Below are 21,286 nucleotides of genomic sequence, written 5' to 3'. Positions count from 1 at the left end.
CTCTTGTGAAGATTGCTCTCCCAGCTCAGATGCTAATTTCCTTTTGAAAAGTTTAATAAACTGAAAATTTGAGAATTTTAGAATATTTCAATCATTCTGTTTTGTTTGCAGAATTTCACAACTGCAAGATCTTGTATAACATTGAGCAAAAGAATTAATCAAACTCTGAACACAATAGAAACACACTTAATTAGAAGTCATTTTTTGGTGTTTATTGGGCATTAGATTTCCCTGAAAACTAATGAGGAAAGTTATTAAATGTAGAAGAACCGAATGCTTCTGTAGCATATGTCAACTTTTGCTGGTGAGAAGGCAGGAATTTTATATTTTGCACTTTAACTTTTGGGTCACGTTGATTTCTATGAAAGAGAGTTAAGCACATGTTGAACTCAATCATACCTGTACAGCTCAATTCTCATAATTTACTCATGCATTCTTTAGTAGGATTTAGTTACTGAGAATGACTTAAATTTGCAGTGCAAACTGTGTCACGTTAGCTAGACTGAGCCCTAAAAATTATATCTGTGACACAATCAAGTAGCCTGCTAAACATTTGGATAACCTTATTGGTCAAAATGCTGGCATCCATCTGTTTCAACAGACAATCTCTGGGGGTGGAGTCAAACTGCTGGAGAATGTCAGCGTCTGCTGCGACTGCAGAGACCAGAAACTCGTAACTGCTACCACCCATACTGTTTTTGGTGCTATAGCATCACCAAAGTGATCTCTCTGGGGCACAAGCAGTGTGCAGTGTCTATGGAAGTCCTGGGCTGCCCAGAAGACAAGATCCCCCTCGCTGATGTGAACCAAATGAAAGTAAAGTAATACATTTGGCACCAGCTTGGTGACAAGAGTTGCTGGAATGAGGCGTACAAGATATCTTAGGGATATATCTGTATTTGTGTCGAGTTTACTCCTTAGCCTTTTCTTCTCCTGAAGATGTCCCCACCAAGGCAGTGGGTATGGATTTTTCCTCAGAGTTTACTCCAAAGCCTTTCTCACAAATAAGTATAGCTGCAAGCCAGCAGAGGTTTAGGGTCAGAGTTTTCCTTCTCCTAGATAGGCTACCTTCTTAGGTTGACGAGGCCCATCTGCCCCTCATTTCCCTCAAATGCACATGCAGAAACTGCCTTCTTGACACTTGGACCCACTGTTAGTCCCGTCCGCTCCGTCTGCCAGAGTCTGTCTTTGCATGCAAGTCCCTAACTCACTGGGGGTTTGAGACCCATCTGCTGCCCTCTCCTGGTTTAGCTAGCCAGGTGGGAACTGAGTGCAGGGTGGGGACCAAAGGTGGACCAACTAACCCAGAAGGAGCATGATGTGTCCCTCACCAAAGGTACTACTCCGCCCCCAATAATTAGTTCAGTACGGTGTAACCACTACACCACACTGAGAGCCAGTGTGGTGTAGTGTTTAAGAGTGGTAGACTCGTAATCTGGTGAACCGGGTTCGCGTCTCCGCTCCCCCACATGCAGCTGCTGGGTGACTTTGGGCTAGTCATACTTCTCTGAAGTCTCTCAGCCCCACTCACCTCACAGAGTGTTTGTTGTGGGGGAGGAAGGGAAAGGAGAATGTTAGCCACTTTGAGGCTCCTTTGGGTAGTGATAAAGCAGGATATCAAATCCAAACTCTTCTTCTTCTCTTCTACAAGCCAGTGGTAAGAAATATCCAGCCATGAACTGCCAGACCTCCCCATTTGGCCCACAACAACATTTTGGCCAAGCAATGCTCACCTGTCCTGTAGTTGATGTCGTATATCATATAGACTCTGTAAATTGTTTGCTAAGTGACTGTAATTTTAGTAATTAAGTAATAATTGCAGCACCATTTTTTCTTTGTAGTACACCTTTAAGACTGCTGTTGCATTTCTCCTATCTGACTGATACGTGTTCTTTGTGTTCTGTCAACAGACCAGCCATACTCATGGTCTCCTCAGCACTTCGATGAGGAATCATATTCTCCTGTTTCAAGGAACATGAAAGGATTATCTGGCAGTCACAACCAGCCACAGCTATGTTCTGCTCATACTTGTGGTTTAGCATCCCCTGAAGATTGTGAACACCCCCACGACCATCTTCACCATGGCCAGGAGTCAAGGCAATCATATCTTCTCAGCCCCACGGAGAGCTGCCCGATGGACCACCATCGCTGCTCGCCGCGAAGCTCCATCCATTCAGAATGCATGATGATGCCCATGGTTATGGGCGATCATATGTCCAGTAGCACTTTCCCCAGAATGCACTACACCTCACATTACGATACTAGGGACGATTGCACCATGTCTCATGCTAACACTAAGATTAACCGGATCCCTGCAAATCTGCTGGATCAGTTTGAGAAGCAGCTTCCTCTCCACAGGGATGGTTTTCATACCCTACAGTACCAGAGGACCTCAACGGCCGCTGAACAACGCAGTGAAAGCCCAGGGAGAATACGTCACCTTGTTCATTCAGTCCAAAAACTTTTCACGAAATCTCATTCGTTGGAAGGATCTTCCAAGAGCAATGTCAACGGGACAAAGGGAGATGGCCGAGGAGATGACCACCACCACGGACATCATTCTAAACATAGCAAAAGAAGTAAAAGCAAAGAGCGGAAACCTGAGGGCAAGCATAAAACTGGGATGAGCAGTTGGTGGAGCTCCGACGACAATTTGGATAGTGATAGCACTTACCGAACACCTAGTGTTGTAAACAGGCATCACCCGGACCATATTTCTCATTGCTACCCTGAAGCTCTTCAGGGACATTTTGGGGACCTCTCATTAAAGACTTCTAAAAGTAACAACGATGTGAAGTGCTCGGCCTGTGAAGGGCTTGCGATGGCCCCTGATGGCAAATACATGAAAAGGAGTTCTTGGTCTACGCTTACAGTAAGCCAGGCTAAAGAAGCTTATCGCAAGTCATCTCTTAACCTAGATAAGCCTCTAGTTCATCAGGAAATCAAACCTTCCCTGAGGCCATGCCATTACCTTCAGGTAGGTGCTTAATGTCTCATATATGAACTCACTGTTATAAGACCATTGGAGGGTTGTTGTCTTTTATGTGCCTGCCTTACATGAGTTATTTGTTGTCAAGTTCTCTAGTTTTGCACCTTGGAATAAAACATAAGAACAAGATGCTCAGAATACAGTGGTGCCTCGCAAGACGAAATTAATCTGTTCCACGAGTCTCTTCGTCTTGCGGTTTTTTCGTCTTGCGAAGCACGGCTATTAGCGGCTTAGCGGCTATTAGCGGCTTAGCGGCTTTAAGAAAAAGGAAACAAACTCGCAGGAACTCGCAAGACGTTTTGCCTTGCGAAGCAAGCCCATAGGGAAATTCGTCTTGCGGAACGACTCAAAAAACGGAAAACTCTTTCGTCTTGCGCGTTTTTCGTCTTGCGAGGCATTCGTCTTGCGAGGTACCACTGTAATCAAAAAGGAAAGAGTAATCAAACTGGTAATGTAATAGATCATCATTTAAACATAATCCTATTATCATATCGCTGCTTTAGTAATTTCACAAAAAATGCTTCTTCTTTTCTATTTCTTTTCTATTTCTATTTTCTTTTCTATTTCTTTACGTTCATAGTATCTTCAGCTGATATCTTGTTGTATTTATTCATTTTTACAACCCACAAACATAGACTAGTGATGAGGAGCAGCACAAATCCACTTCCTGCCCTTTCACGAGCTGCTAATCACCAGGCTCCTCATTGACTTCCCTGAGTGGAGTCTGTGGGGTCTTGGATCTTCCATTGCTGCTGTCTTTCAACAGTGTGCATGTTGCATGCATCTAAATTCTGCCTTGCTCAATAAGGAATAAGTACAAACAATACCTACTACGTTCAGCTCACCGGGTACAGAATCCCAATATCATCTCTTAAAGGCAGGTGGCTTGGGGAGCTTAGAGCAGAGAAAGGGTGCTTAACCTTTTCCCCGCATGCCTCTCCTTTGCTACAAACGCCCCCTGCAGGATTTTCTGAATGCCCCTGTCCTCCTGCCTTGATTCTTCAACTAATTTCGCCTTTCCTGAAGCTGCTTTTAAAGATGCCATTCAGGCTTTGTTACACACGCTTGAGTGCAATGCGTAGTCAAGCCCTTAGTTACATCTATTTTCTTCTGATATCAGATGTTTCTTAGGAAAAGGAAATTATAGGAGCAGTTCTATGCATACTTAATTGCAAGTCCCATGGGCATGTCTGCCCCCACTTCCCAATATAGTCCTGAGGGATAAACTGACATGACTCAGGTGATTCATAATCAAGAGGATCTCCTATCTGAAGAAGGGTGCATGTACATGAAATCTTATACCCAGAACAAACTTAGTTGGTCTCTAAGGTACTACTGGACAATTTTTTAATTTATTTATTTTGACTGCGTCAGACCAACATAACTACCTACCTAGATCTAGATCAGAGATCGGCAACGTAAGGCCCATGGGCCACAAGTGGCCCATGGGGGTCATTTAACTGCCCTATGGACCCCCTGTCCACTCGATCGGCTCCCGTGCACCGCACTAAACCGACACGGAACCGATTGAGCGGGGACCACCTTCCGTGATGCTGGCCAGCTTCCCATTGGCTGCAGGAAGCTCCTACAGCCAATGGGAAGCCGCGGACGCCTCCTCCGCACCAGAAGGAGCGCCGAAAATAGCGTTTGCACATGCATACACACACACACTGGCCCACTGCAGTGTCTGCAGGACCATGAACTGGCCCAAGTCACAAAAACTTTGCCAACCCCTGATCTACATGGATTTCCTGTTGTTGTTTTTCAGTAATTAGCAACTCCATTATTTCAAGAAAGTAGCATAGTGTGGGTTGCCAGTACCCGGAGCCACGTAGAGCAGGGCGGGAGTGAGGGAAATGGACAGGGTATGCGTGCACATTCAACTGCCCAACAGCATCCGTGTCACCCAGGAAATGGCAGCTGCAGAGATAAGAAAAGAAGAGCTGTTCTGTTATTGGGAGAGGTCCCTGGTTTGCATGGAGAAGCCGTTTTCAGCAGAGTCCAGAGATGGAAACACACAGCTATATTGAGGCAGCACTGGGTGTTGAAATTTGCGCCCCTAACAATTTTGTTCCTGGGGCAACTGCCCCATGCTACGCCACTGCTTGAAGATCAGAAAGAGACACTGGAGAATGGAGCTTTAGTCTTCCCACCACCTTAAGGGTAAAGGTAAAGGGACCCCTGACCATTAGGTCCAGTCGTGGTTGACTCTGGGGTTGCGGCGCTCATCTCGCTTTATTGGGCAAGGGAGCTGGCGTGCAGCTTCCAGGTCATGTGGCCAGCATGACGAACCCACCAGCTTACCAGCGGCGTAGCGTGGGTTGTCAGCACCCGGGGCAAGGCAAGTAATTTGCGCCCCCTAACCCCTAACCTGCCGCCGCTGCCAGCTTCTTCTTGCTGCTGCCTGGTCTGGTCTGGTGTGGTTCTCTCCCGCGCTCAGCGCTGCGCTGGGCGGCTGCTGCACTGTCCCTCCCCCAGATAGTCCCTCGCTCTCTCTCCGCACCGCACGCCTGGCACCAACCCCCTCCACAGTGGGCGGCGACCCAGCGGCTCGGCTCGGATTCGCACAGCCAGCACTGCAGTGAGAGAGAGTGAGTGAGCCAGGTAGGGGCAGAGAGCTGCGAGTGTGAGCGCGCGCCCCCCCCCCCAGATGTTGCGCCCGGTGCGGCCGGCCCCCCCTGCACCCCCCACGCTACGCCACTGCAGCTTACACATACTATTATTCTATCTCATTTGCTGCCTAAATCTGTTATGGGCTTTGTGGGACAAAATGTATGAGTGCCTCTATATTTTTCACTGAGTAGGTAATAGAAGCTTTGAGGAGGGCATTCAGATTAGGGAAATAATGAGGTTTGAACACCTTTTCCCTGTACTAATTTATTTCAACACAGTTATGTTGTGCTGCTAATTAGTATTATTTTTTTAAAAAGCATTTATTATACAATACAGTCACAGCAAAGGAAAGGAAAGAATATAGCACCAAGCCCATATGGTATCCTGGCCATGGATCTCCCATAGTATATTGAGTGCGGCCCTGCATAAACATGCATATGATTTGGCTGTCAGATCTTATGTTAGAGATGTTAGAGAGTTATGTTGCTCAGTTGTTGTCATCATCCATCATTGTGTTCACACTGCTTAGATTAACCTATCACTGTTTGAGTCATTTGGTCTGCAATGATATTTGCCAATAATGTTTGTCTAATTTATTCAGAAAATGTATAAGGCTTGAATAAATAATCAGATGCAGAGAACTTCTAAGGCTGCTGGATAAACGATGGGAGCTCAGGGTTCCAAAATAATAGGAACAGCAACATTTGCCAGGCTGCTACCACGAAATACCTGGAAATGTATCCTGGCTAGCTAAGAATAATTCACAGAATTTTGAATGTATATTTTAAATAATAATATTAATAATTTTATTATTTTTACTCCACCCATCTGGCTGGGTTTTCCCAGCCACTCTGGGAGTCTTATAGCACATAAAAAATTGTAAAACATTAGACATTTAAAAAATCCCGATACAGGGTTGCCTTCAGGTGTCTTCTAAAAGTCAGATAGTTGTTTATTTCCTTGACATCTGATAGGAGGGTGTTCCGCAGGGTGGGCGCCACTACCGAGAAGGCCCTCTGCTTGGTTCCTGGTTTAAATGTTAGTTTTGAAAACAACAGTGCACCATCCTCTTAATAGTAAATTTGAACCCAAAAGAAACCTACACTTCAAATTGTGATATTTGAATGCTAATTACTGGGACAAACAACGTGCTCAAAGGCACTGTGCACAACAGAAGATTATAAAGTAGCTGCTGGAATGCTAAATCATGCATACGGTATATATTCAGCATTATCCTGATGTCATAATTCAGAATGAAAAAATTGTCAATTTAGAAAATAAAAAAATGGAAGGTGGTGTAAATGGGCTGAATCTAGCAGAACTATAGGTGTCCACAGAAAAAGTTCGGGGAGTAGGGGCAAGCTCTATGATGTGCAGCTGCAGATTGCTGGCTTGAGTATTTGCAGTCTTTTCTACAACTAACATCCATGTACCATTACATGTTGCTGAAGAGAAACAACAAGGAACAACGTTGGGTTGTGCCTTCTGGTGATTTATTGTATTGCATGAGATTATACATTTCAGAACGAATTTCCAACAAATTGCTCTGTTTGTCCATTTAACAGTAACAGTGTGGGCCCCTTGAAAGATGTACAGCTTCAATTTGTCCACTGAACAGCATTACTGTGAGAATCTAAACCAAATTAAAAATCCTTAAGGCGGAATTTCACACCCTTTACACTGAATCTGCCTTGGTTGTGGTGAATGCCTGACGTATGGCCTGAAACCAATGCTTGTCTGTCCATACAGTAAAGGAAATTATAATGCAAAAATGGATTGGAATCTTTGAGGGTCTGGGGTGAAATGCTCCATAACTTTCATTTGTAAGTTTCCCATTGGGAAATCTATTCAACTTTTCCTCTATGGACACTCAACACTCGACCAAAAGCCAGACAATCAGTCTTCACTCATTGTTGAACATATACATGTCTTCCACCCTGCCCAAAGTGCTAAAGGATCATTTTCCTGTGCATGGTGTAACTGAGAAGGAACGTGCCATAAGGATAGCCATAATAGGAAACAGTTTGGCATGGTCCAGTCATGTTGCCTATGGCACACAATAATAGATGTCTTTCTTTGGTAAGCAGGTTGGTAATGAGTCCTCAGCAAGGTTATAAGCAAATACAGGCAGCCATGTAGATGGACTGCTCATAGAACTACAGTGGTGCCTCGCAAGACGAAAAGAATCCATTCTGTGATTCTCTTCGTCTAGCGGTTTTTTTGTCTTGCGAAGCAAGCCCATTGACAGATTAGCGGATTAGCGCTATTAGCGCTATTAGCGGCTTTTAGCGGCTTATCTGCTGATCAGATCAGCTGATAAGCGGCTTAGCGGCTTAGAAAAAGGGGGGAGGGGAAAAAACCAGCAGGAACTCGCAAGACATTGTCGTCTTGCGAAGCAAGCCCATAGGAAATTTGTTTTGCGAAGCAACTCCAAAACGGAAAACTCTTTTGTCTAGTGAGTTTTCCGTCTTGCGAGGCATTCGTCTCGCGGGGCACCACTGTATTCTGTGGATTGGTTGGGATGAGGGACAGCATTTTTTCTGTTGCATGGATTGTCTGGGTGCTTTAAGTTCTACATCCAGTGACATATCTCTATAATTATGCTAAAGGTCTCCTCATTAGCTTCCCTTGGATGTTTCATTATTTCCAGAAACACTTGTATATGTGCTCTCCTTCCCATTATATCCAACTTCACAGATTGCACAGCTTGGGTGACAGATTCCAGGATCAAATAATATTTGCTTATAATCACAAGACAATTGATGAAAGTTGATGTTTGTGATGTGCACAACATGAAAGTTGTCTTGTCTTCATGTCGCTTAATCTAGTGCTAATTGCTTGAATTGCAACACAGTGCTCATGTAATTTTCTGTCAACACACAGATACTCTCGTATTTTTGAGTGCACTATGTTTTACATAGCCTTGGTATGTTGGATATTAGATGCCATCACTGGATGTTCTCATGGGAAAATTTAAGATAGAATCATAGAATCATAGAGTTGGAAGAGACCACAAGGGCCATTGAGTCCAACCCCCTGCCAAGCAGGAAACACCATCAGAGCACTCCTGACATATGGTTGTCAAGCCTCTGCTTAAAGACCTCCAAAGAAGGAGACTCCACCACACTCCTTGGCAGCAAATTCCACTGTCGAACAGCTCTTACTGTCAGGAAGTTCTTCCTAATGTTTAGGTGGAATCTTCTTTCTTGTAGTTTGGATCCATTGCTCCGTGTCCGCTTCTCTGGAGCAGCAGAAAACAACCTTTCTCCCTCCTCTATGTGACATCCTTTTATATATTTGAACATGGCTATCATATCACCCCTTAACCTCCTCTTCTCCAGGCTAAACATGCCCAGCTCCCTTAGCCGTTCCTCAAAAATTAAAGATGGCTTTAATTGGGCCAACTGTAGTACAAACATCAGCTACACAGCTAGGATAATCTGTTGTGTGATTAATTCTGTGAGATGAGGAGTGGACAAAGGTTGCCTGAGTGTACAGTAAATTGCCCTGATTTGTGCTTGAACACCATATTCCTTTCCTACCATGGTTGAGCAACCATTGTATTCTTGTCCAATTAACATTGAGATCCAGTCCAAAGTCAGAACTAGTATTGAGACTGAAAGGAACTCAATAAATTCCTCATGTACAGATGTATTTCCATCACTTTCTTCCACAAATCGTACACCTAGAGACAGTTGTTCCACACCAGAAAGACCTGCTGTTTCATCTTCTAAAACTGAGTACCTCATGCAAGCATTAGCCTTCATAACAGTATCTTCCATCAAAAGTTGGTCACACTTTCAGATGTGTAATTAGCATTGCTTGCCCCAGTATCCAAAAGTTCATGCTTTTTTTTTTAAAAAAAAAAAAACTTCCCCTGCCTTATCATGAAAACTGTAAAAGGTCCACCATGTTACCTGTGGAACTGGCCTTACCATGAAGAGCAAGGTCCTGTAACACACAATACACAATGGTTGATATTTTAGAGTGCTTATTTTCTTTTATATCACTTGCATATGGCATATTAAGTTGTTGTTCAATTGACATCTTTTTCCTGTTCATGACAGAAAGGAAGTTAGAAGCATCTTCATGTGAACCACTATGCCATCCACTTTGTGAGTGCTCTCTTGTAGCTTTACTGAAGTCTTTGTACTTGGTACAAACTTTGGTGATCATAAATTGCAATGATGGCATATAAAACAGCAGCATATTCTAGCCAGTGATAATATTTAGAAATCCTTGGACCCGTATTAACATGCCTGAATTGATTGCTTTCTGTAGGAATTCAGCATCGCGTAAACAACTAAAACTTTAGCAGATGTGATGGAGGATTTGTTTTTTTTACATGTAGTTCCCTATATCCAGCTTTTCTGTTGCAGTGTTCTCATGCCCTGACCTTGCCTGTACCTAGATATTTTCTGCTTCTTTTGTGGCAGACACAATGGATGCTATTTACATGATTACACTAGTACCTTGGTTCTCAAACACCTTGGTACTCAAACAACTTGGAACCCAAACACTGCAAGCCTGGAAGTAAGTGTTCCATTTTGGGAACTTTTTTTGGAAGCCGAACATGCTCCCTTTTGAGTGTTACGCTTCCGATTTGAGTGTTACACTGAGGTCTGTCTGTTTTTGCTATTTATTTTGCTTTTTTGTGGCTTTTTTGTTTTTGTGACTGTGTGGAACCCGGTTCAGCTACTGATGGATTGGTTGTGTGACTGCAGTACATTGTTTACTGTTTTCATTTTATGGATCAATGGTCTTGTTAGATAGCAAGATTCATGTTAAATTGCTATTTTAGGGGTTGTTTTTAAAAGTCTGGAACGGATTATTCCGTTTTGCATTACTTTCTCTGGGAAAGCGCGCCTTGGTTTTGGACCACTTTGGTTTTGGAATAGACTTCCGGAATGGATTAAGGTTGAGAACCAAGGTACCACTGTACTGATGAAGTAGTACTATACAATTCTATGATTCTATGTCAGCTTGGATAGTACGTTCAATATGTGTCTGGGGCTCACTGGCTGTTGTCTGCTTTTTGGAATAGAGCACACCTGGAGGAAGTTTAAAAAAACACTTCAAAGAAACGTACAAACAGAAAGGAAGTAGTAAACTTCCTCCCACCATTACTACTCCCGCTAACATTTGGGAAATGCAATGGTAATACACTATTGACTTTCATTTTAAAGTAATCTTGCCTATATATGAATGAATGACTCAGCCTGAAAATAAGCACATCCACTAAAAAGAAGTACTGTTTTCCTAGCTCCCACTTCCAAATAATAACTCTAGTTTCTCCTCATACAGATACTAATCCAACGATCACACTGAGAGCACATTTCCTAACATAAAGTCAATGGACGCATTTTTAAAGTAATAATCACTCAATAATAATCAGACAGATAGTGATTGTCTTGAACCTTTCAAAATATAAGACATTTTATACCAGGCAAAAATCTCTGGGTTCAGTGTACATGCATATTGCATATGACATGAAGGGTTTAAAAAACACACACTATAGAATACAACTGATGTTCAGCCTTAAGTTTGCATGTGTTTTGAAGTGGTTTGTATCTATTATGATGCAGGCATTGCTTCTGTCATGAGTTTCGCATGCTGGACATCAAGCACTATAATGTCATACGAAGTCCTTTGTTTGTTAAACTGTATATATAAAGATTTAATATCTGGAACAGGAAATGGCTTTTTAAAGAAATTATAGATATCAACACTTGTTACAAGTAGGTAATTAGAGTAATTATTCCCAGTTAGCAGATGCAAACTCTTCAGATGGGAATTTTAGGCATCAATAACTATTTACACAAGCTAAAGGGCACTTTGATGATTTTCAGTGCAAGTAGACAGATTTTTGCTGCTGATCTGGAAGAGAAAGAGAGATGTGTTATAATAGCCCTTTGAAGTATATTGCATTATACTTCAAAGAGTATAATAAGAGTATAGTAAGAGAAGAATTGCCATACTGAAGAGGCTGAATTCTTAAGTAACATTTCAGATATAAAAATGACCATGATCTAACTGTGGGACAAGCATATGAATTTAATTTCTGTAGGTGTGTTGACATATGTTTGTAGCTTGTTTCTAATGTGTGTCCCTGGTGGGAGCATCATACAGAAAGCCAAATAGGAAAGACAGCATATGGATGATTCATGTAAAGGTCTATTCATACTATATTAATACAGTGGTACCTCAGGTTAAGAACTTAATTCGTTCTGGAGGTCCGTTCTTAACCTGAAACTGTTCTTAACCTGAGGTACCACTTTAGCTAATGGGGTCTCCTGCTGCCATCATGCCGCTGCATGATTTCTAAAGCAAAGTTCTTAACCTGAGGTACTATTTCTGGGTTAGCAGAGTCTGTAACCTGAAGCATCTGTAACCTGAAGCGTCTGTAACTCAAGGTACCATTGTATAGAAAATGAAAACTTTATTGCAGATGTGGCTAACATGGTGCCCTCCAAATATTTTGGACTCCAATTCCCATCATCCCTGACCAGCCACACTAGCTGGGCTGATGGGAATTGTAATCTACAATGTCCAGAGGGCAACCCCTGCTTTATCAGGTGCCCAAAGCAAGCAAACCTACTCCCTTGCATTAGGACACAATTCATGCCAATTAAAAGCAGCGGAAGCTGTAGCTGAATCGGATGTGGGTTCCATAAAGCATGTACAGTATCAAGCAATATACAGGCAGCTCCTCATTTATGTGGGGGTTAGGTTCTGGGCCTCCGCATGTGTATCTAAAACTGTGTATATTGGGAGCACCCTGGAGAGTCCTCCTGGCTCACGAGGTGACCTTCCCCAGAGCCCAATGTGGACATCTGGTGCTGAAGAAGGCAGGGAGTGTCTCCCTCCTGCTGTGACCAGCTCCCCTCCCCACTGTTCTCCCAGAACACAGAGAGAAATGAAAATGGCAGAGCAAAGAGAGACAAGACAAAGGAGTCTTAGGCTGCTGGGGAAGGAACCAGGGAAGGAACCTTAGAGACGGGTGGGAAGGCAGGGACCTTTGGTCCTCACAACTGGCTCACTGGGGCAAGACCTACTGGCAAGAGTTGCTGTGATCACTAGGCCTGCGCTGTTTGGGCTTCTTTGAATAAAGTGTTAACTGACTCTGGGTGTTTTATTGCTGACTTGCCCCTGACTCCGGCCCCTGACAGGAAGCCGTTCCACAGCAAGCAAGTTGAGATGACATGGATTTGCACAAAGGCCATTTCGATAAAGGCCATACAAATTACCTGCCTTCCAGAGAGGAATACTTGTAGATTAGCTGAGGCGCAGCAGAATACTTGACTAAAGTAGCTCTTCCTAACATGAATCATGCCTGTTGTTCTTTTCCAAATTCAGTTCAACAGTTCTGTTCACTTAAAGTGAAAGAGACTTAAAACTTCCTTGCTGCACTTGTGAAAAAGTTTGCAGTCCTATATCAGCCTAGATATTCTCTATTCCCTGCCAGCTGAGAAACAGCATAGATGCAAGTGCTGTTCTGACTGCTTTATAAATCATAGATTAATTAAGTGTGAATGTGATTATGAATGAATCTGACTGTATATGTGTTACATTAAGTGTGGGTGAGTGGCAACTCCCACCTCCCTGTGGCCAACAGCCACCTATGTAGCCCTCAGGCACAAAATAGTTGCTTGCCCCTGATTAGGGTCAAATAATAAAAACCTAGGATGATAAAGAACCATTTATGTAAAGAACCATTTATGTATATCTTCAATGAGCACTGGACGTGTGCAAATGCAGGGCTGGATGCAGCACAGTGCCATTTCCAATCTTGCCTGGACCTTAGTTCATTCTGAATTATGTGACAGTCCTTTGAATTATATGACCACCATGTAATTAGACAGTCATAACTGCTTGATAGCTAGCAAAGTTCATCATCACTCTCATGTTCTCTTCAGTACTGAGCTGACATCCACTGATTCCAAATATAATGCAAAGGAATTAATTGATATCCTACTAATCAGGCAGGTATTTCAAAAATGACACATAAAAGTGTTAAACTCTCTATGGGGTAGTTTTAGAATTGGTACTTTTTTGCAGCAAAATAGATTCCTGGGTAGCATGAATATATCTTCCCTTATTAAGAAAAGTCATTATTCATGGTGTCCTTGCCTTTTGTGAATTGTGGTGTCCTAGCCTTTTGGGAGAAGATTTCAGACCACCAGCAACTCTGTTTCAAGAAGCTAACTTATTTTCTGTATTTATTTAACTACCCATAACACAAAACCTATCCTGCCTCAATTGGTTCCAATGCTCTCTGCGTACAAGTGGGACAGACATTCACTTCTTTGCCTAGTAACTGCAATCATTGATCAGGGTCAGGGCTTTTACCCTGAATGGATAAGGTATCGGTCAGGTTCTGTAGTTCCTTTTAGCTCAAGGAGGGCTTCATGTGTGACACCTTCAAGGTATCCAGAAACATCAGTATGCACCTGGATGCATATCTTATTGAAAGTAATACAAGGCTGGGAGGTGCTATCAGAGGTGAAGCTAGCTGCTCTGGTACCCAGGGGTGGGGGCATGGGGGCGGGGCAAGCGTCCCATGGGGGCAGAGCGAGCCACCCAGGGGGGTGAAGCGAGCCGCCCATGGCAGGCTGCTTTCAGGGTGGGTGTGGGAGCCGCACCGCTTTGCCAGCAGCCTTACTACCTTCCCACTTCCTTTTTACAGCTCGGGGGAGGCTTCCCCACCCAGGAGCAGGGGGCAATGACGCATCACCTGCCTGCAACTCCCAAGCCTCCCCCCAAGCTGTCAAAATGAAGGGGGAAGGGGAGGAAGGCCGCTGGCAAGATGGCACAGCTCTGCCCCTTCCCCCGACAACTCGGGGTAGGCTTGGGAGTCGCAGGTGGGTGGCGCAGCGAATGTCACCCCCCTCAGTGATGACACCCAGAGTGAACTACCCCCTTTCTCCGCCCTGGGTACTATTTACTCTTGGGTGTGTATCTGTTTCATGTGCACAGTCCAAGAAGAGCTACAAGCATGGAAGACTGCTTCTGTTCCAGTGTATCTCCTTAGCTGGTTCAGGGCAAAGAAAAAGGGGATGGAGAGAAGAAGGGCTAAGGTATGAGAAACAAACCCCCCTTTGCCCCAGCCTTCATCTGAATTTATTCCAAACAAAACTCTAAGGGGGGAAGCTAAGGTGTAAGCAAACTGTATTTCTTTCCTACCATTCCATTAATGTTATGCCATATTTCAGAAAGTGAACATTTGGACTGAAAAGTTGTTGAGCTTTTTTACCCATGGAAATCACCACTTCTGATATGAGTTGCCATATGTCCAGATTTTCCCGGACATTAAAGGGACTCCCACCTGAACACAATTCCCAATGGCCAAATCCTGGACATGTCCGGGACATGTGGACATGTGGAGCCAGTGTGGTGTAGTGGTTAAGAGCGGTAGTCTCGTAATCTGGGGAACCGGGTTCGTGTCTCTGCTCCTCCACATGCAGCTGCTGGGTGACCTTGGGCCAGTCACACTTCTGTGAAGTCTCTCAGCCCCACTCACCTCACAGAGTGTTTGTTGTGGGAAGGAAGGGAAAGGAGAATGTTAGCCGCTTTTAGACTCCTGAAGGGGAGTGAAAGGCGGGATATCAAATCCAAACTCTTCTTCTTCTTCTTCTATTTATCAAAAACCTGGTCACTCATTAATTGACAATCGCACACCACTGCAATTCATTCACCAAGGCATCATGAAGTGTAGTTCCCAGATGTTTGAGCCTTCACTCTAGTTTCTGACTTTTTATACATTACGGACATATCAGAATGCAGGTTTCCTGGGTCTTAGCGTTCATTGGTTTCTCTGAAAGCTGCTAAAAGGCAAATCAAGATTTCCATTTACCAAATAAAAACTTAACATGGTTGACAATGTACAGAGCAAGTTGTCGCAGCAAATTGATGTGACGAGGAGAACTTTACGACACATCTGCATCTTTTGTGACACTGGGTGGTAGAGTCTCCCCATTCTGTGCCACTACGGCATAGGTTGCTACTTGTTAAATACTTCTTGTCTGCATTCACCTCACGTCAAATGCAACAGAATGGTAACGGCTTCATACCTTAACGGCCCGATTAAACTGTCTCTTTTATGTAATGACGAATGCTTATTCCTTCTTCATCATAAATGTTTGTTCTTAAAAGGGTTCCATGGCAAGATGAGATTTATTTCTCTTTTGTGCTTGTTGTAATATACTGTACCAGGTGCCTCAAGATGAATGGGGAGGGTACCCTGCTGGTGGTAAAGATGAGGAGATTCCCTGCAGAAGGATGAGAAGTGGAAGTTATATTAAAGCCATGGGAGATGAGGAGAGTGGAGATTCCGACACTAGCCCCAAAACATCACCAAAGGTAGCAGTCCATCCGGAGTCATTGTTAAAATCTATCGGACAAAGAGCTCTTGGAGACCACCAAAAGTAAGCCTCTCAAAGCTTTTTCCTACGTTTCATTAATGTGAGTTTCATTGACTCAAACTACATTTCCTTCTGCAGTTTCTTCATATTCTGCCACAACTGAAAGAAAATGTTAGCTGTACTTATTCTGACTTTCCCCATTTAAGTGGGTGGTTCTATTTCTAGCAGAAGAAGAAAAAACCCAATTCCTGTGCCCTATAATAAATAGCAAACATCTTATATAGTTTACTATATTTCTAACAGATAAGATCTATGTGCTGTGAAATAAAACTGACAGTAATTGGAAAGACAATGGCATTTTCAGTAAAGTGGAAAAATAGAGTAGCCTTGTATTTAATGTGCATCCATTAAATATATCCTGAAGAACATATGAATATATACAAATTAATTTTTCAAGCTAGGAAGTCCAAGATGTGATGGGGAGGGGGCAAGCTCACAGGAAGCTAATTTTTCATTTACATCTTTAGAATTGGGCTGTTATGGGATGGCTTCAACTTTCCTATCATCAGCTCTTCCTGTTTCAGTACAGTGGTACCTCGGGTTAAGTACTTAATTCGTTCCGGAGGTCCGTACTTAACCTGAAACTGTTCTTAACCTGAAGCACCACTTTAGGTAATGGAGCCTCCTGCTGCTGCCGCACCACCGGAGCACAATTTCTGTTCTCATCCTGAAGCAAAGTTCTTAACCTGAAGCAATATTTCTGGGTTAGCGGAGTCTGTAACCTGAAGCTTATGTAACCTGAAGCGTATGTAACCCGAGGTACCACTGTATCTATAAATGATTTGTGAACTAGATCCCATGGTAACACATAAATGTGACCTCTCTGGGGCTCAAGCCTGGGCATTGTGTATGGAGGTCATAGGCTGCCCAGAGAAGAAGACCTGCCACTCGGCCTCACTGATGTGGTCCAAAGGAAAGCAGAGCAAAACGTTTGGCACCAGCAGGTGTTGACAGAAGGAGGCTTCAAGATGCCATCCAACCATCAATTTGTGTCAGGTTGCATCTTAGCTTTTTCTTCTACTGAAGATGTCCCCTGCAAGGCAGTGGAGGTTTAGGATCAGAGTTTTCCTTTTTCTAGATGGGCTACCTTCCCCCACATGCGGAAATTGCCTTCTTCACCATTGGACCCACTATTGGTCTTGCCCACTCAATCCACTGTCTTTGCATGCAGGGGATAGACTAATTGAACAAGAGGGGGATGTAGCAAAGCAGAGTATATGTAAAGTTTAAGGGGGAAAGTATGCCCAGAACTTCTACATTCTCAAGCAGCAGTCTGTTCTCAGATACAGAGGGAGGGGAGCTGGCTGAGTCCATCTTTCTCTCATCCACACCAGAGGAGATTCCCCAGGAGTGGAGATTCAGTCTTTGAGCTCAAGCCTGAGACTGGTAGCATGGAACCTGAAGCTCTGAAAGATGCTAAGCTTTAGGCCTGATGGCTGTCTATTTTTAAAATCTTGACTCCTCATTCATGGGCATGGAATCAAGGAAGAGTAATCAAGGCACAGAAAGTTATTAGGAATTGTTTGGAGTTTGGTCTTTGTTGGGGCAAGTTCCTTGGATACAGTCAGGTGTCCATAGTCCTGCAAGGTGTACGTTATACCATCTTACTTATCCTGAAGCCCAGGGAACCCAATAAAGAGTATCTTGATTTCCACCTTTCAATGTCTCTGTCCTGTGCTATATTTCTGCCCAATTCCACAGCACTTTAAAAAGCCCTATTATACCAACAGAAAGGTTATTGTGTAGGAGGCTAGGATGTTAAGAAGCTAATGACACAACCATTTTTATTTCAGTTTCAGGGCCTAGTGTTTATTTTTCTTTCAGATGGTCATCTCAAATGAACTAAATGTTAGTGACAGAAGAGATGGGGGAGAGGGGTTTTTTTGTTTGGTTTGGTTGCTTGGAAAAAACAAATTGTGCCCTTTATGAATAGCTCTCCTCGGAAAGAAAGTGAACTACTATCTTTCTCTAAGTTTCGTTTGGAGACTTAAATCACTGAGAGGCCAATTCCACCAGATACTTTATATACGGTGGAATTCAACACCACACTAATACAACCATCAAAGCAAGCACTCACCCAACAAAACAAAATCTCCCTTTTCCTTCCCCACATGTGCTGTTCTGGGTGTTCTTCTGACCCTCTGGAACCTAATTGGGGGTTGCAATGGGATGGAAGGGAGAAAAGTCCTGTTGTGCCAACGGGAATTGTGCCGATTCCTGCTCTCAGGAATATTTAGTTGAATCCAGCCCTTAATAAAGTTTATAATTATTACAAAAGTCTAAAATAATAGTCAACAAAAGGAGAGATTGCTGAGACATCACATGGGCTTTATACGCTAGAATGTCTTTTCAGAACAGCATCTGAGATTGCAGCGCTGGGATCATCATTCACATTGGAGATAAAGACCATTCTATATTTCATACCGCACTTAATGTATCATACTGTGTTTTATGTATTTAGTTTTCTTCCCTCCTTCTCAACAAGTTATTGACGGGAAAAATAAATAAATAAATAAATAAATAAATAAATAAATAAATAAATAAATAATAAATACTTGCCCATGTCAGAGGTAGAGTTCACTGGTAAATGGTTACTGCTGGAAAGAAGTTGCTTTCTAGAATTTAAGAAGAGCAAACCTTCCTCTGTTTATCTGAAAGAGAGCAGCATTTAGGGATTCACAACATAATCCCTGTATGCAGAATGAATAAGGCAAAGGCTTTTAAATAGAATTATTGAATAAACTAACACATGTAGTTGTGTTAATGACAATCTGTACACTGCAATAATATACAAAATACAGTATAGATTAAGTTAATTGCTTAATGTGTCATTTGATGCAAAAGAAAAGCTAATTCTTCCTAAATTAATTTTCACAATTACCAGCCCTGTGTTTTATCCTAATAGAATCTTTCTTGAGTGTTTGCTTCTGTAAGGATAGCATTATAACATGAAGAATGGTAAATGTATTTGAAGGAGAAAAATTAAAAGAAAAAGGTCTACCATGGTTCAGTGATTAGGTTCATAGAATGAGGTGAAAAAAACAAGCTGCTCTTCTCCTACAGCAATCTCATTTTATTAACTTAATTTTCTATTACCCAGCCTTTTTTATAGAAGAGGGAAACATGCAGCTGCCTTCCTAGGTACAAAACACTTTCATTTAATTTGACACAAAGCCTGATCTCATCTAGTCAGACCAAAAGCGATAGTTGCAGGATTAGCCAAAGTTTAGGCTGCATATAAATTACCTTGAATTGCAGGTACTTATAAATGAAATACCGTATGGAGTTTCTTTCATTGCTCCTGATTTCTCTTTGCCGTACACCCCAATATGGATTATATGTATATTTTCTGTCCTCTGCTATGTAGAATATATTCAAATATTATCAAATTCATTTTACAAAAGTTTTATTTATTTATTTATTTATTTATTTATTTATTTATTTTACTCTATTTATAACCCATCCTTCATATAGATTCCAGGACAGGTAACAGTAGTGTTGGGACGTGGGTAGTGCTGTGGGTTAAACCACAGAGCCTAGGGCTTGCCAATCAGAAGGTCGGCGGTTCGAATCCCCACGATAGAGTGAGCTCCCATTGCTCGGTCCCTGCTCCTGCCCACCTAGCAGTTCAAAAGCACGCCAAAGTGCAAGTAGATAAATAGGTACCGCTCCGGCGGGAAGGTAAACGGTGTTTCTGTGTGCTCCTCTGGTTCGCCTAAGTGAGCTAAGTGGCTTAGTCATGCTGGCCACATGACCCGGAAGCTGTACGTCGGCTCCCTCGGCCAGTAAAGTGAGATGAGCGCCGCAACCCCAGAGTCGTCCGTGACTGGACCTAACGGTCAGGGGTCCCTTTATCTTTTAACAGTGGTGTTAAAGCAACCACAGTAAAATGCAGTTCAAATAATCTAATAAAACAATCTCTATGATGATGTGATTTCTAACGAAATCCAATAACAGCAGCAGAAAATGATGGGGAGAGGGCAGCTATCATTATGTATCTGAAGAAGTGTGCATGCACACGAAAGCTCATACCAAGAACTAACTTAGTTGGTCTTTAAGGTGCTACTGGAAGGAATTTTTTTATCATTATGGAGTTCATTATCTGAGCACCAGCCTGTTCTGGGCATGGGACTTGGGAACGCAAGTTAGAGCCCAGGCTGCAATAGTAGCTAGGAGTTGGTTTTGCCAATTTCATGTGGTGAGCAGAAGGAAAACGGCACAATTTCATGTGGTGAGCAGAAGGTCAAACTTAACTGGAACGCTTCGTTTTCTCGAGGCGATCATAGTGTACCATACTCTGCCCTTGATGATGGTTCAGAAGCTTCAGAAGCAGGATAATGCAACACCTTCTCTCCCCATGGGAAGTACCTTTAGCTGGGAGTATATTACAGCAGTGCTCCAGGGTTGACATCTGCTCCCCAGTTGATTGGGTACAATTCAAAGTACAGGTTATGATACCCTAAATAGGTTATTCATAGAATTTGGAGGTTCTGACTCAATTAAACTTTACTCACGGCCTACCTCTTTTACCTGAGCACTGGCTTATCATGCACTGTCAGTTTCTTTAAAAGCCCACATTTAATGTAAAATTATATTTATAATACTGCAAAAGAATGAAACCCCATGCCGTACTCTATTTCTGCAGCATAATTTTAGAAGTCTGTTAACACATATATTTTTATACCGTTATATGCATTGTTTTATGTATCCATTTATGTGCTGGTTACTTTAGGAAACCTGGAGTGCATATGCATATAATAGTGCTTATAATCTGCAATAATTGTTCAGATTTTTAGTGGGCCTAGGGTGCGGGAACCAAATCCTTAATGAGATGATTATTGGGCAGGGGAAATCCATGTGGGTAAACTTGACATCTAAAATTTGGAAAATTCCATCCCAAGTCCTAAGCAGCTTGGGACCTTCATACTTCAATACCACCTTCTTTTGTAAAGCGAAGGCCATCTCTAATATTGAGTTTCTCATTCATGTACCGAGTAAGGACTGAAAAGGCTTCTAAGCAAAATAAAGAAGGAGAAACCAAAGTACAAAAACTGGAAAGTGACAAGCCTCCCCTTACTTTGCTCTTAAAGATGGGACATTTCATTGTTGTATTAAATTGAAACAAACCTTTGATAAATTCTTATTTATTAAATCTAGGTTTCACAACGATCAAGGTTTTAGTAGTTTTTAAAAAAAATATCTGTTGCAATAAAATATAGTTCCAGTAAGTGTTCCACCCTCAGACTTTGTTGATCTGAAGGGC

The 21,286-nt window shown here is 42.6% G+C and overlaps 1 protein-coding gene across 13 annotated transcripts in view; it reads left to right on the top strand.

Annotated features, from left to right (window-relative positions):
• DLGAP2 (DLG associated protein 2) overlaps positions 1–21,286 on the top strand; it is a 400,720-nt gene that overhangs the window by 305,828 nt on the left and 73,606 nt on the right. For all 13 annotated transcript variants that reach the window (XM_081189019.1, XM_081189020.1, XM_081189013.1 and 10 more), the window contains 2 exons: positions 1,911–2,977; positions 15,815–16,026. In XM_081189019.1, the coding sequence (XP_081045145.1) occupies positions 1,911–2,977; positions 15,815–16,026 (1,279 nt within the window). The remainder of the gene's footprint in view (positions 1–1,910; positions 2,978–15,814; positions 16,027–21,286) is intronic.

This window comes from Podarcis bocagei, assembly GCF_964188305.1.
Source record: "Podarcis bocagei genome assembly, chromosome: 3".
NCBI classification, from domain to species: domain Eukaryota; kingdom Metazoa; phylum Chordata; class Lepidosauria; order Squamata; family Lacertidae; genus Podarcis; species Podarcis bocagei.
The sequence above is the reverse complement of the archived record's forward strand: the minus strand, read 5'-3'. Positions and strand labels throughout refer to the sequence as shown.